General features: G+C 33.8%; 1 protein-coding gene across 1 annotated transcript; it reads right to left on the reverse strand.

The window, feature by feature from the left end:
* Positions 1–1,150: 1,150 nt before the first annotated feature.
* LOC107813315 (NADH-cytochrome b5 reductase-like protein) lies at positions 1,151–11,926 on the reverse strand. The gene is made up of 13 exons (XM_016638568.2): positions 11,660–11,926; positions 9,822–9,864; positions 9,171–9,246; positions 7,795–7,854; positions 7,459–7,509; positions 6,416–6,470; positions 6,225–6,295; positions 6,073–6,124; positions 3,287–3,364; positions 2,654–2,743; positions 2,452–2,565; positions 1,541–1,609; positions 1,151–1,452 (listed from the first exon to the last, which is right to left on the reverse strand). The coding sequence occupies exons 1-13, from the start codon at positions 11,834–11,836 to the stop codon at positions 1,396–1,398; spliced, it is 993 nt and encodes a 330-aa protein (XP_016494054.1). The 5' UTR covers positions 11,837–11,926; the 3' UTR covers positions 1,151–1,395.
* Positions 11,927–12,716: the final 790 nt, after the last annotated feature.

Genomic DNA, 12,716 nt, shown 5'->3' on the forward strand with positions numbered 1-12,716 from the left:
ACTAGAATTTGACTAGTCTTTGGTTAAGACAATGTTAGGTGAAGGTAGGGCTGTGTATAATTTGGTAAATACCGAATTACCATATTGAAATTGAAAATTTTGGTATTTGGTATTCGATATTTTGGTATTTCATATGGTGTTTGGTTTAAGTTTTAAAAAATATTGATATTAGATATGGTATTTGGTATTTTAAAATGAAATACCGAAATACCGATATCGTACCGGCATATATATTATACTACACAATACACATATTATTAGTTATAACATAAATATAAAAATCTAAAATTTTACTTTTCTTTTTTCTCTAAGTTGATCAATTAACTCTAAGTAAGTAACAAGACATTTCTAATGATGATCAAATTTATGTTTTATGTACAATTTTCTCTCTCTAAATTGATATTTGCTAGTTTTGGACGAAACTTTTGTCGACAAATGTTTTTAGTTTTGTACTTTTTAGTATTTTAATTCAGAATATTATATTTTATGACTCTATGTACTAGTTAGTATTCAAACCGTAAATCGAAATCGAACCATACCGAATTTAATTAGGTACGATATTAGTATACCATTTTAAGAAATCAAAAATATCGAACCGAAATACAAACACCCTAGGTGAAGGGGAGGAATATGGTGACTCGTCGAGCCAAACATACGCTCAAAGCACTACTATCATATCTGTTTAATCTTAGCTCGGCAATCAGCTTTTATTTGGAATTAGGATCATATTTGATCCGAGGTTAGGTTTTTTATCTTGTTTAACGGTTAACCCAAATTTGTAATTAATGGTTGTTTAAAAAATAGTAGATATAAATTGAGATAGTATCCAATCATACTTTAGTAATCTCAGTTGGTCTTTTAATAATAGCAAGCCACTATATTATTATAATACTGTAATGTATCATTAATATAATAAATGTATATACTATAAAATCAAGATCTAGGCTCTAGCATGTACAAAGGAGAATTCTAGTGAGCAGAATATATTTCTTTTCAAGTACCAATCCACAAAAAGAGATTTTAATTTTTGCCAAAAGAGAAACACAATAGGATCAAGTGTGTATATATTGAGAAGAAAAAACCACCTTTTGAGTCAAAAAGGGCAAAAGAACAAAATTCTTGATTACTTTGCAAGTTCTAATCCAGTATGTAAATCCAAATGCTGAATATATTATACCATATTGAGTAGTTTTTTTAAAGTTGCATATGTGCTAGCTAGTGAACTAACTATAAAATTCATAGCAACGGATAAAATCTCCATGGCCTCTAACATGGCCTTCAGTAAACATCCTGAATGCTCGTCCAAACCCTCGGATTATGTTGTCTAAGATATTGTGTTTCTTCAAAATTCTTTTATTCAATAAAAAATAAGGGAAAGTAAAGTCAACAAACTAACTAAAATTTGTAAACCATGTTTTCTGTAAAGCCAACATCCTTGAGTAGTCCAGTTAGCTGTCACAAAGCAAACATAAACATCATTAGAGGCAAAGCAATAATAAGAAACAGGTAATTAAATTCTTTTGGTAGATGGAATAAGTACCTCGCCTTGCTCACGAGGTTTTGGCTTTTCGCCAGATAAATGTTTCATCATCCCAGGAGGGCCACATACCTGGACACAAACAGAAAGTTCCGGATGATTCCACATAAATCTAATGTCATTACAGAATAAATTCAGAATATCAGTGATTGTTCTTGCACCTCATGAAATCTTGAAGAGTATGGCACAGATCACTTACCCTAACCCAGTCACTCTACACCGAGTAACAACTTTTCTATAGCAGTCCGCACCCCCACCCCTCAATTATCATGAAGAGCAAAATACTCTACATGAAACCAACTAACAGCTACATCCTTAAAGTTACCGCATACGGGAGAGCTGCCTTTGTAGCACCTCTGCGTGAAGGCCCCTCTAACGCGTAGTAAACATAAATTGAATGGAAAAGGAAAAGTGAAAGAACAAGTTCTCTATAGGAAACTTCTTCCATATAAGTGAAATCGCCACTTTTCCATGCAAACCTATAACATCTCTAATGTGTACATTCCATTTTGCAAATCTTTAATAAATGGAAACCCCAGGTAAAGGGTTTCACCCCTTTTCTGCTTTAAGAAAAGTTGCAAATTTTACTATACTGATTACATGTCCCATCTGCACCATCTTTCACATACTTTCGCATAGCACTATTGGTTCATGAACTTACACCTTTTCATGGAACAACTATTGGTTTGCACCAGCTACCAGTCAGAGTGAAGCCAATAGAAAGGAAACATACAATTAGGACCCTATCTTCCTTCTTGCTAATTCTCAGGTATTGTGTTCTCAATTACTATATAGTCCTTGACCAGAAAGCAGAGACAAACATCCAAGCATGAAAATCCACTTTCATGTCATACAAAAGATTGAATTGTTGGCCTTTGAGGCACTGACAATTAAACCTCTTTCAGAAAACTTACAAGGATAAGTGTATCATCACTGGGCGGAGGTAGTCCTTTCACAATCATGTCCTTTGATACGTAACCGATGCCGCCTCTCCAATCATTGGTTGGACTATCTACAGTGTAAAATACCTGGATATTGCCATATAGAGAACATGTTGGTTTAATGAGGAAAAGGAGAGGGCAGAAGAACAACAATTCATATTAACTCTGGCAGTACCTTGAGATTAGGGTGAGTTGCTGCAAGTACATCAAGCTTCTTCTTTAGCAGTATGTCATCAGGTGACACATTAGCATATATCAACGAGATCTAAAAGAAAAAAAGGCCCATGAGTGTTCTTGTATATTTATTGATAAAAGACCAACTTAGAAAACAACAGGGGCAAATGCTGCCAGCAAAGTACATCTTTACTACTTCGCATACTACATGGGTATTGAATTCGTCCGTTCAGTTGGTTTTGGATTGTTGAGTTCAATTTAGTAAGTTCACTCAATAGACAGGTAAACCGATTACTGAACCTATATAGGATCAGTTTGGTTTCAGTTTGGGCCTCTTTGGTCTCTAATCGATTGCTTCATAATACAAACTTTTTTTGGCCTTAGATTTGTAGAAATTAATTGTCGCGCCCTCTCCAATCAAAATTATCTTACAATAATTTTTGGACAAACTGTTTTTAGAATAAGTAAATAGGAAACTTTTGTGAAGATTTCAGTGCTTTTACCTTAGAACCAGAAACTCAAAATATTTAAAATGGAAAACCCGGTCGATTTACTTGGTAAGTGCAAAGTGATAAACACCCCTTGCATAGTGACTTGTGGATGACGCACTAAAAGATTGGATCAATAAACATACCTGAGTATGATCGTCAGGGTTTTTAAGAATGGCCTCTATCACCTGGAGCATTGGAGTGATGCCACTGCCCCCTGCAATCTGGCATTGGAAGAATGAGTTTGAATTCTATTATATTTCAGACACACATGAATGGAAGCATAATATAATTCAACCATAATCAGCATCTGATAGAAACATCTATTGAGAATTGTACAAACAGTGAGAATTATAAATTAAAGTGTGCCCAATGGATAGCCTTCGTTATACTATTGGGTTATCCATACCCCTAACGTCATACTATTGGGTTATCTATACCCCTATTGTCATACTTTGAAACAAAAATACCCCTATTTCTGGATGGAGTGTCACGTGGCAGCACCAGATTAAAACGACCTATTTCTTTTATTTTTACCCGACCCGTCTTTAAAAAACCCACAACCCGACCCCTATTTTCATTTTTTCAGTTTTTTTTTAATATTTCAGTTTTTAAAAAACGAAAAGATTATATTAAAAAAAATATTTTTTTTCTGTTTTTACAAATTTGTTTTTTCAGATTTTACAAAACAAAATTCTTTTAAGAAATGAAAAAAATAAAAATAAAAATATTTTTCAAAAACGAAAATATTTTGTTGAAAATAATTTTTTGAGTTTTTAAAAAACGAAATATTTTGTTAAACAATTATTTTTTTCTGTTTTTTTTATAACAAAATATTTTGCAAATATTTTTCAAAAAGAAAAATATTTTTCAAAAACGAAAATCTTTTTTGCAAATATTTTTCAGTTTTAAAAAAACGAAAATATTTTTTTAAAACTGAATTTTTTTTTTCAGTTTTTACATTTTTTACAAATATTTTCGTTTTTGAAAAATATTTTTTTTCATTTTTTTCGTTTTTTAAAAGAATTTTGTTTTGTAAAAACTATTGTTTTTTTTTGTAAAAACAGGAAAAAATATTTTTTGTATTTTAACATAATATTTTCGTTTTTTAAAAACTGAAATATTAAAAAAAAAAAAAAAAAAAAAACTGAAAATAGGGGTCGGTTGTGGTTTTTTTAAAACGGGTCGGGTAAAAATAAAAGAAATTGGTCGTTTTAATCTGGTGCTGCCACGTGGCACTCCATCCAAAATAGGGGTATTTTTGTTCCAAAGTATGACGGTAGGGGTATGGATAGCCCAATAGTATAACGAAGGGTACAAGTAAACAATATTTGAAAGTAGAGGGATATATTTAGCCCTTGTACAAAACAGTGAGAATTATAAATTAAAGTGTGCCCAATGGATAGAGGAGATTTGATTCAAACAATCACTGGAACATGATAAACCTAGATAACACCCACATTTTCAATCAAAACAGTGAGAATTATAAATTAAAGTGTGCCCAATGGATAGAGGAGATTTGATTCAAACCATCACCGGAACATGATAAACCTAGATAACACCCACATTTTCAATCAAAAAGAACCTTAAGGGGTCGTTTGGTAGGGTGTATAAGAATAGTGCGGAATAAGGTGTATAAGAATAGTGCGGAATAAGGTGTATTAGTAATGCATGTATTAGTAACGCATGTATTAGTAATGCAAGCATTAGTTATGCAAATATTATTTCTTATCTATTGTTTGGTGTGGTGTATTAAAATTATAATGCATTGCATAAACTTTAAAAAAAATAGGTGCTTACAAAAATGCCCTCCATATTCTCTAGCTTTAAGGGACTTTAAGGACAATTTTGTCTTTAACTATGCTAATGCATGCATTAAAGCGTTGGTATTACTAATGCCATAATTTTCTATGCATTACTTATGCATAGGATAATGGCAAGTATGGTGTATAACTAATACTTGTATTAGTTATACACAAGTTGAAAAAAGGTACCAAACAATGTATTAGTAATGCATAGAGCTAATGCTTGCATTATTTTTTCTAATACCTCCTACCAAACGACCCCTTAATGTTCATATTCACAATACAAGCTTTATCTACCAGAGAGATCCTAGAGTATTTAACAGTTCAAAATTATCAAGTCCTTGATACACTATCATTCACAGGTAAAGTTTTGATATCAACAAGCTGCATATAACTAGACTTAGCAAATAGTTCTTCTTCACAAGTTTCACATCTGACTCCTCCTGTAATCAGCATGAGTTCCATGCTTCAGTGACATCATTGCATAAAGAATATCACGTAAAGGACGCCATGTATTCAAAGCTGAACAGAATATGAACATGGTGGAAATACCTCCTACCAAACGACCCCTTAATGTTCACATTCACAATACAAGCTTTATCTACCAGAGAGATCCTAGAGTATTTAACAGTTCAAAATTATCAAGTCCTTGATACACTATCATTCACAGGTAAAGTTTTGATATCAACAAGCTGCATATAACTAGACTTAGCAAATAGTTCTTCTTCACAAGTTTCACATCTGACTCCTCCTGTAATCAGCATGAGTTCCATGCTTTTTTTTTTTTTATGAAGCATGAGTTCCATGCTTCAGTGACATCATTGCATAAAGAATATCACGTAAAGGACGCCATGTATTCAAAGCTGAACAGAATATGAACATGCCTTCCACCAATTTCAACTTTCAGTATGGATAGTACTTTCTCTGCTGCTGTTTTTATTTTTGTTAATAGGCATAATAAACTAATTCTGGTGAGTACTCTGCCTACCTTTAAAACTCATCCCAGAAAGTGAGTTATTTCTACATAACTTCCTAATCAAGACCATGAATTAGAGTTTCAACCTAGTCATATTGCACTCTTTCTAAAATTGTAGTGTCACAGAGAACACTTAGATGCAAGCTCTTACCATGCCTATATGTTTCTTCATGTTTGGACTATAACGCAATTTCTCAATGGGCCTGCAGATATAGAATGCAATTGTTGACTTGTAAACTACAAGAATAATAAGATTACGAAAGAAAGAATCTCTGCTAGAATTTACTAAGTTGTGTAACTGACCCTTTCACTTCAAGTACATCGCCTGGTTTTAAGCTTGCAAAATGCTGGCTCATTTTCCCTTCAGGATAAACCTGCATTTTTTATAGTTCCAAGAAACAATGTAAAGAAAAGCAGGTTAAACAACATGTTCTGCAAGTTAGGTCAACAGTAAGTTCGATAATAGATAATGCAGGAATACTACAAGCATATACCTTAATTAACAAATCAAAGTATCCCTTGGAATCTGGATCAGATATAGGAGTATAACTGAAAACAAAAACATACTTAAGAAGATTACTTGCTGTTCAATTTAGAGCGTCCAATGAGGTATCTCATAATAAGCACCAGCCTAAACTCACAATATCAATTTTGAAGGGACAATAAACTTAGTGTGTGTTAACTGTACATGTCTATGAAAATAAAGCTTAGAGACTGTAAACTGTGGCACCTACTCTGGGCAGAAGCTTTAAAAGGGAATTTGACTAGTTGGAAATTTGGCCATTTATATACAGGAAAAGAGTGTTGGTATAAGTTACACTTGGATGTAAAAAATATGACAACCTTATTGTGACAAAGAGTGTAAGTGATTAGCTGAAGATTTTAGTCATTCAAGAGAAGAGATGAATTCGTTTCACATTGATATGAAAAGTAGGTCCATAAAAAGGGATAGATGGAATAGAAGAAAAGCACATAGATGTTTCTTTATGGTTTTAATTAACTTGAAAGGCATAGCACCCAAGGGTGTTGTCTAGTAGGCAATGAAAATGGAATAGACCATGGAAGACAAAGGTTCAGATCCCAGCAGAGGCAAAAAAAAGCTAGGTGATTTTTTTTCATTCGTCTTACCCTTGATGGGAAAAGTTACCGGTACTTGTGTTGGTGAAAGGTAGTAGAGTATTAGTGAATAGTCGAGGTGCATGCAAAATACTCCAAGACATTACCAAAAAAAATTAAGCAGAAAGGCATATTATCTGAACCCAAATAAGATTTTTCAACATTTCATGTGTCATCCTTGACTAGGGAGTATTTGTACTCCTCTCAACCATGGATGTAACCTTCTCACTTTTTATCGGGAAAAAAGACGTGATTTTCATAATTAATATTGTTATCAGCATAAAAATGTAAAAGGAGCATGACTAATTTTTCAGTTCATACAGCTGAAGAGCAACTAATAAGCATTCAAATGGATCAAATAGTAGAGCTATACATGAAAAAGGAAACGCTAAGAAAGAAAATTTATAATAATGAAACTTACGGTCGAATGACATATTTTGGTTTTCCTTCAGCATTTTCTCCCATCGGTGCCCTAAAAGAAGGAAACAATGTATTAGTATGTCAGAAGTAATGATCCAGAAACCATATTCTCCAATCTCCATAATTCTTGTAACACAAGTACAAAACTTCTGAACTTCTATGTTGCGGGACTCTCCAAACTGTAGCCGCACCCGCGTCGGATCCTTCAAAAATGCTCCACTTTTGAAGGATCCGACACGTATCCGGCCACATTTTTAGAGAGTCCGAGCAACATAGCTGAACTTTCTCATGAAACAAAGACACTATGCAAATGAGATAAAAATGTAATGGAACTTACCTCATAAGAATGCAAGATGCAATATCAAGACCTAACTTTGAAGAAGGATCGAATGAAAACCTACAATATTGGAGGAAAGAAAGAACATATCAATAGTATAACCAAACTCAGCCATTAACTACTCTTCATATATCTGAATACAAAACTTGAAGGGGATTTCAACGGTCATAAAACCGAATATACAAACCAAGCTCGGGAGGCTAGTCTATCTACCTTACAATGTAAAGTCTACCCAGTTATAACATGAAAGTCCAACATGATATATTTAGTAGCAAACATAGTGAGTGGAAATAGGGGTGTCAAATGGGCGGGTTGGGTCAATTTTGGGCGGGTCAAAATGAGTTGATTGACCCGCCCAAAAGCTACTTGGGCTAAGATGGGTTGGGTCAAGATGGGTTAAAATTCGGGTCATAACCCAACCCGCTCAACTCTTATTAAACTTTAATTAATATGTGTTATTTTCTTATAAATTATATAATTACTAAATAAGACTTTTTTGCTTTTGTTATGGTCATATTTAAAATTAAACAAAAAATAAAATTATTTCTAAGATATTTTGACAAACTTACTCATGGATCAATTTGGGCTAAAATTAGCCAACTTTAAATGGGTTGAGATGGGTTGGGTCAAGATGGGCTAATTTCAATAAATGGGCGGGTCAATAACCAACCCAACCTTGGGCGGGTCATTTGGGCTTGGGCCAAATTTGACCGCCCTAAGTGGAAACGATGCACAGAAGTCCACAATTATCTACTTAGTACTAGCAGAAACAAACGATGGCAACAAAAGCAAAGGTTTTTTTTCCACCCCGCCAGCTAGCATTTTCTAAATAATCCCCCTCCCATAAATCCAAAGAAAGAGTAGTAAAGGAAAAAAGATTGAGAAGGAACAGATAGTTGAAGAAGCAAACTTATTAGTTGACTCTTTCCTTTAACCTACCTTCCCAACCTTTTATTAGAATCTTCTAAAACAGTATGCAATAACAAGATTCGGGTGATGTTATGATGCAGGATAAAAAGGAAATAGTGCTTCCCAAAAGCTAAAGTCCACACATTCAACCACCTTCTTTAGATACAGATAGGCTAGAAAGCTTGGTTTTTCATATTCTAATTGGTGTAAGACCACCGTTGCAACAGTGGTATTATGAACTCAATTTGTCTAAGGAGTTTTTTGACCAAACAAGCCAGATTTAGTTCACAGGGAGAGACTTCATTTTCTTTTTGATAACAAAATAATTTTATTAATGTTTGGGCAAAGAAAACGCCTGTATACAAAGGTAAGAAACCTACAAAATGAAATCACAGGGAGGTCATCAATGAATGAGTAACATCACTATTAAAGCATTAAAGCAACAATCTTATTAAGATAAAAATAACCTGAACAGATGACTATTGTGGCTAACTGGAGCTCGATCTTGCAGCTTAAATTCAATCCATTTATCAGGATTTAGAGCTGAAAACGAAGACAACAGTAAAATCCATTCAATCTTTTGATCTTTAACAACTATCAAAAGAAACAAATCTTCCATAAGCTGATTTTACTGAAGCAGTTAAACTGGAAGCTCATCAAAAAACATGAACCTAAACAGAAGTGTAAGAGAGAGAGGGTACATATAGACAGATTAATGAAACAACAAAGCTCAGATCTAGCAAAAAAAATTATCTTATCAGCAGAAAACCGTGCAAATTTTTAGACAAAAGTATAAACTACAAGTTATCTGAAGTCATTCCTTTAACATGTTACACCCAAAAAGTTCCTTATATTTTATCTCTGGTTCCCCTTCTTCCTTAAGTAATTTAAATGATAGAACTTATAATTCATTACATCGAAGTCTATGAATATGAATGCCCGCATTTTCAACTTCCCACTTAACTGCATCCACAGTGGACTTATATCACAGACACTAAAATGAAATCAGCACTAATGGTGAAAAGGAAATAGTGTTTTGATTGAGTTGGTGTTCCAACCAAATACGAATATCTTGACTAAAGCATAAGCTTACAGAAGGCGTAAATAGAGGAACTAACCAACTTTTTGACCAGAATCTTCATTGATTTGCTCCAAGTACACCTGTATATGGAAAAATTTCAGCTTTCTATCGAAGATACAGTAAAACAGCTAACCTTAATATGAAAAAATTTCTCGAATTAATCAATTAATGTAGGCACTCTGAAAGTCACAGAAATAAAAATCATGAAGAGAGAAAATTTGTTTTCTGTTAGCTAGTCAACATCAACTCCTGAAAAGAAAAGGAAAACGAATAATCTAGGTTGTAAAACAAGAAGAATCTAATAATTTAACTTTCATTTCAAACCAATTAAGGTGAAGGAATACTGGGTTGTTGTTGTTGTAAGGTGAAGGAAAGACGAGCAAAAAGTTTATTTCAGGGGCACTGATTGAGTAATTCAGAATTAGTAAACATAACATCATACCAAATTACCTCTTTCCTGGTGAGGACTCAATAGCGATTATATTATTTTTAACAAAAATTCACCATTCATACGACCATTGTTTCCGCTATAGTCGTTACTTAAAAATATAGCAAGAAAAAGGATAGGTTTTTCTGTTGGTCCGCAATAGTCAAATATTAGATAAAGAAAATGAAAGTAATGTGCTGGCATTTTTTTTTTTTATGAAGTAATATGTCTCATTAAGAAGGCATCAAGAAGATGCAAAGTTACAAGAAGCAAAAGGGCTAAATAAACAAAAAATTACAGTAGAACATTGTTTGCCCCAAATCAAATGTGTTGGCATTTGCCTACACTATACACATGCAAATAAATTATAATACATATAGATGTACAAATGCATACATAAACATATACAGGTACAAAACATATTACATAGACGTACTTCAGCAATTATAGGATGATAAGGAAGAAGAAAATTTTATCCTCACCAAGCATCTCTTTACGCAAACTTTACAAAACTTAACATATTCTAAATGCATGGTCATATTCCTTAAATAATATGTAGTACCTTACACGTTTAACATTCTAAGCTGTTAGGCCAGTAAATGGTTAAATCCCGAAGCGGAGACCTGTCAGATTGTTCCTCTAGAGTCCAAGTAATGACATCTATGTGGCATGCAAGCAACTTCAAGTCGCTTTTTTTTTCTTTCATTTGTTCCACCATTAGCAATTATATTTGGACGGAAAGATTTCAAAGCAAAGGAGAGGAGACAAACGATTATAGTAACTTCCTGTTACTTCCATCCTAAACATAACAAATTATAATAGATTCTGATCAGTACTGTGCAATGACATTAGCATTCCAATATAAACATTTACATATCTTATAAAATAATCCTTAACTAGTCACGGCTTTCCACTATGACAAAAGAAGATTATTCTCTTCTACTTGTACTTATCATAGGTAAATATCTTTTATTTCTTTGATAACTAGAAATCTCAATCACCTGGTGCACAATTCGAAACATGGTACTCTTCTCCACTTAACACCAAACTTATATCTATGGGTTCAAATTCGTGATACGCGCCTAACTTCAGAGGCAGAACCATGATTTAAATTCTATAGGTTTAAACGTTGAGGTTCTTAGTATTGAACACATTATATTGTTAAGATCCTAGTTATATTTTATCATAAATTTATGATCTGCATCGATAGTACTGGGTTGAGATGAACCCGACACTCCTATGCTACATAGGCGCCTGCCTAACCTACACATCACGCACTGCATTCTTACCACCACTAATCATATACACCTGAGGGGAAGTATAAAAATGATGAAGATAAAAGCAAGCTAAAATAGGACAAGATCTGACATAAAAACAGAACATACATTGACATTGTAAAAAAATGGAAATGAAACCATATATTGAAATAGAGAGATGGGGAAAAGTACCAAATGAGGAGAAGAAGAGCAGTAATAGTAGGAAACACAACCAGCAACGGCAGCAATAGCTCCAAAGGGGAAGCTAGGGTTAGCAAAATTAGACTTGGAATAATGGCCTTCTCTACTGAATGCAGCGATGGGTGCAGCCGCCGCCGCCTTTGCTAGCTTCCTAAAGAACGCCGCCATTTTTAACTACACTGGAGGAGAAAAAAAGGAAATGTGAATTGTGTGATCGATTTAGTGTTCACTTATTGTGTGTGTGTGTGTGTTTTACATTTGCAAAAGCGAGAGACGCGAAAGGAAAGAATCCTACGCGGTCAAGTCCACCGTACTCACAGGCTAAAAAACGGTTTGTTAGTTAAAATACAGTTTTGTTATAAAATAAAAAAGGAAAATTTCCTTAACGTAAGCAAGAAAAATAAAAACAATTATAGACAAACTAAGAGATTAAGGGCTCGTGTACAAGGGATAAGAATAATTAATTTTGAGATTAAATTTGAGGTGAGTTCATTCTATGTTTGAATAGAATAAAATTGTAGTATAACGAGATTAGTTATCCTAGAATTGTAGTATTATTTTTATCTTTATGAAAGGGTGGAATAATAATTACAGGCGAATCCCTTCGCGGATGGCCAGTTGGTTTGAAGGGCGGTCATCCATGTAGATGACCTGGGATCGATCCTCCCTTAATGCCTTCTGGGTCGAGCCTGTCGCACAAGATTTGCCTAGTCGCTGCGAGTTTTTCTGGAGTTCCAAAAATAATTATAGGAGAATTAATCCTGAAACAACATGTTTCCCAACGAAACAACCCCTAATCGATTGAAGGATAAGCAGTGGGATAAGATATGGCGCAAGCTTTCAAGTTCTTAGCCATGAAAAGCTTACTCATCAGTGAAGATGAAGTATTAGACCAAAATATTCACTGAGGTATCAAAGATTTTTGCGTGCAATCATCTAAAGCAAGAAGTAGTCTACGTAAAATTTTATGAACGTGTAGATTTAATCAAATCATGAAGTTTGGTTGAAATGTTATGGAAGTTAAAATTGAATAAGACAGTAACAAATA

The sequence above is a fragment of the Nicotiana tabacum genome, chromosome 11, assembly GCF_000715075.1.
Source record: "Nicotiana tabacum cultivar K326 chromosome 11, ASM71507v2, whole genome shotgun sequence".
NCBI lineage: Eukaryota > Viridiplantae > Streptophyta > Magnoliopsida > Solanales > Solanaceae > Nicotiana > Nicotiana tabacum.

Bases quoted from the DNA above. Each gene is read 5' to 3' on its own strand.
- LOC107813315 (XM_016638568.2), bottom strand. From the start codon at position 11,836: ATGGCGGCGTTCTTTAGGAAGCTAGCAAAGGCGGCGGCGGCTGCACCC. The intron at 7,855-9,170 runs GTTATTTTTATC...CCAATATTGTAG, and splicing joins CACAATAGTCATCTGTTCAG to GTTTTCATTCGATCCTTCTT. The intron at 6,296-6,415 runs GTATATGCTTGT...TAAAAAATGCAG, and splicing joins ACTTTGATTTGTTAATTAAG to GTTTATCCTGAAGGGAAAAT.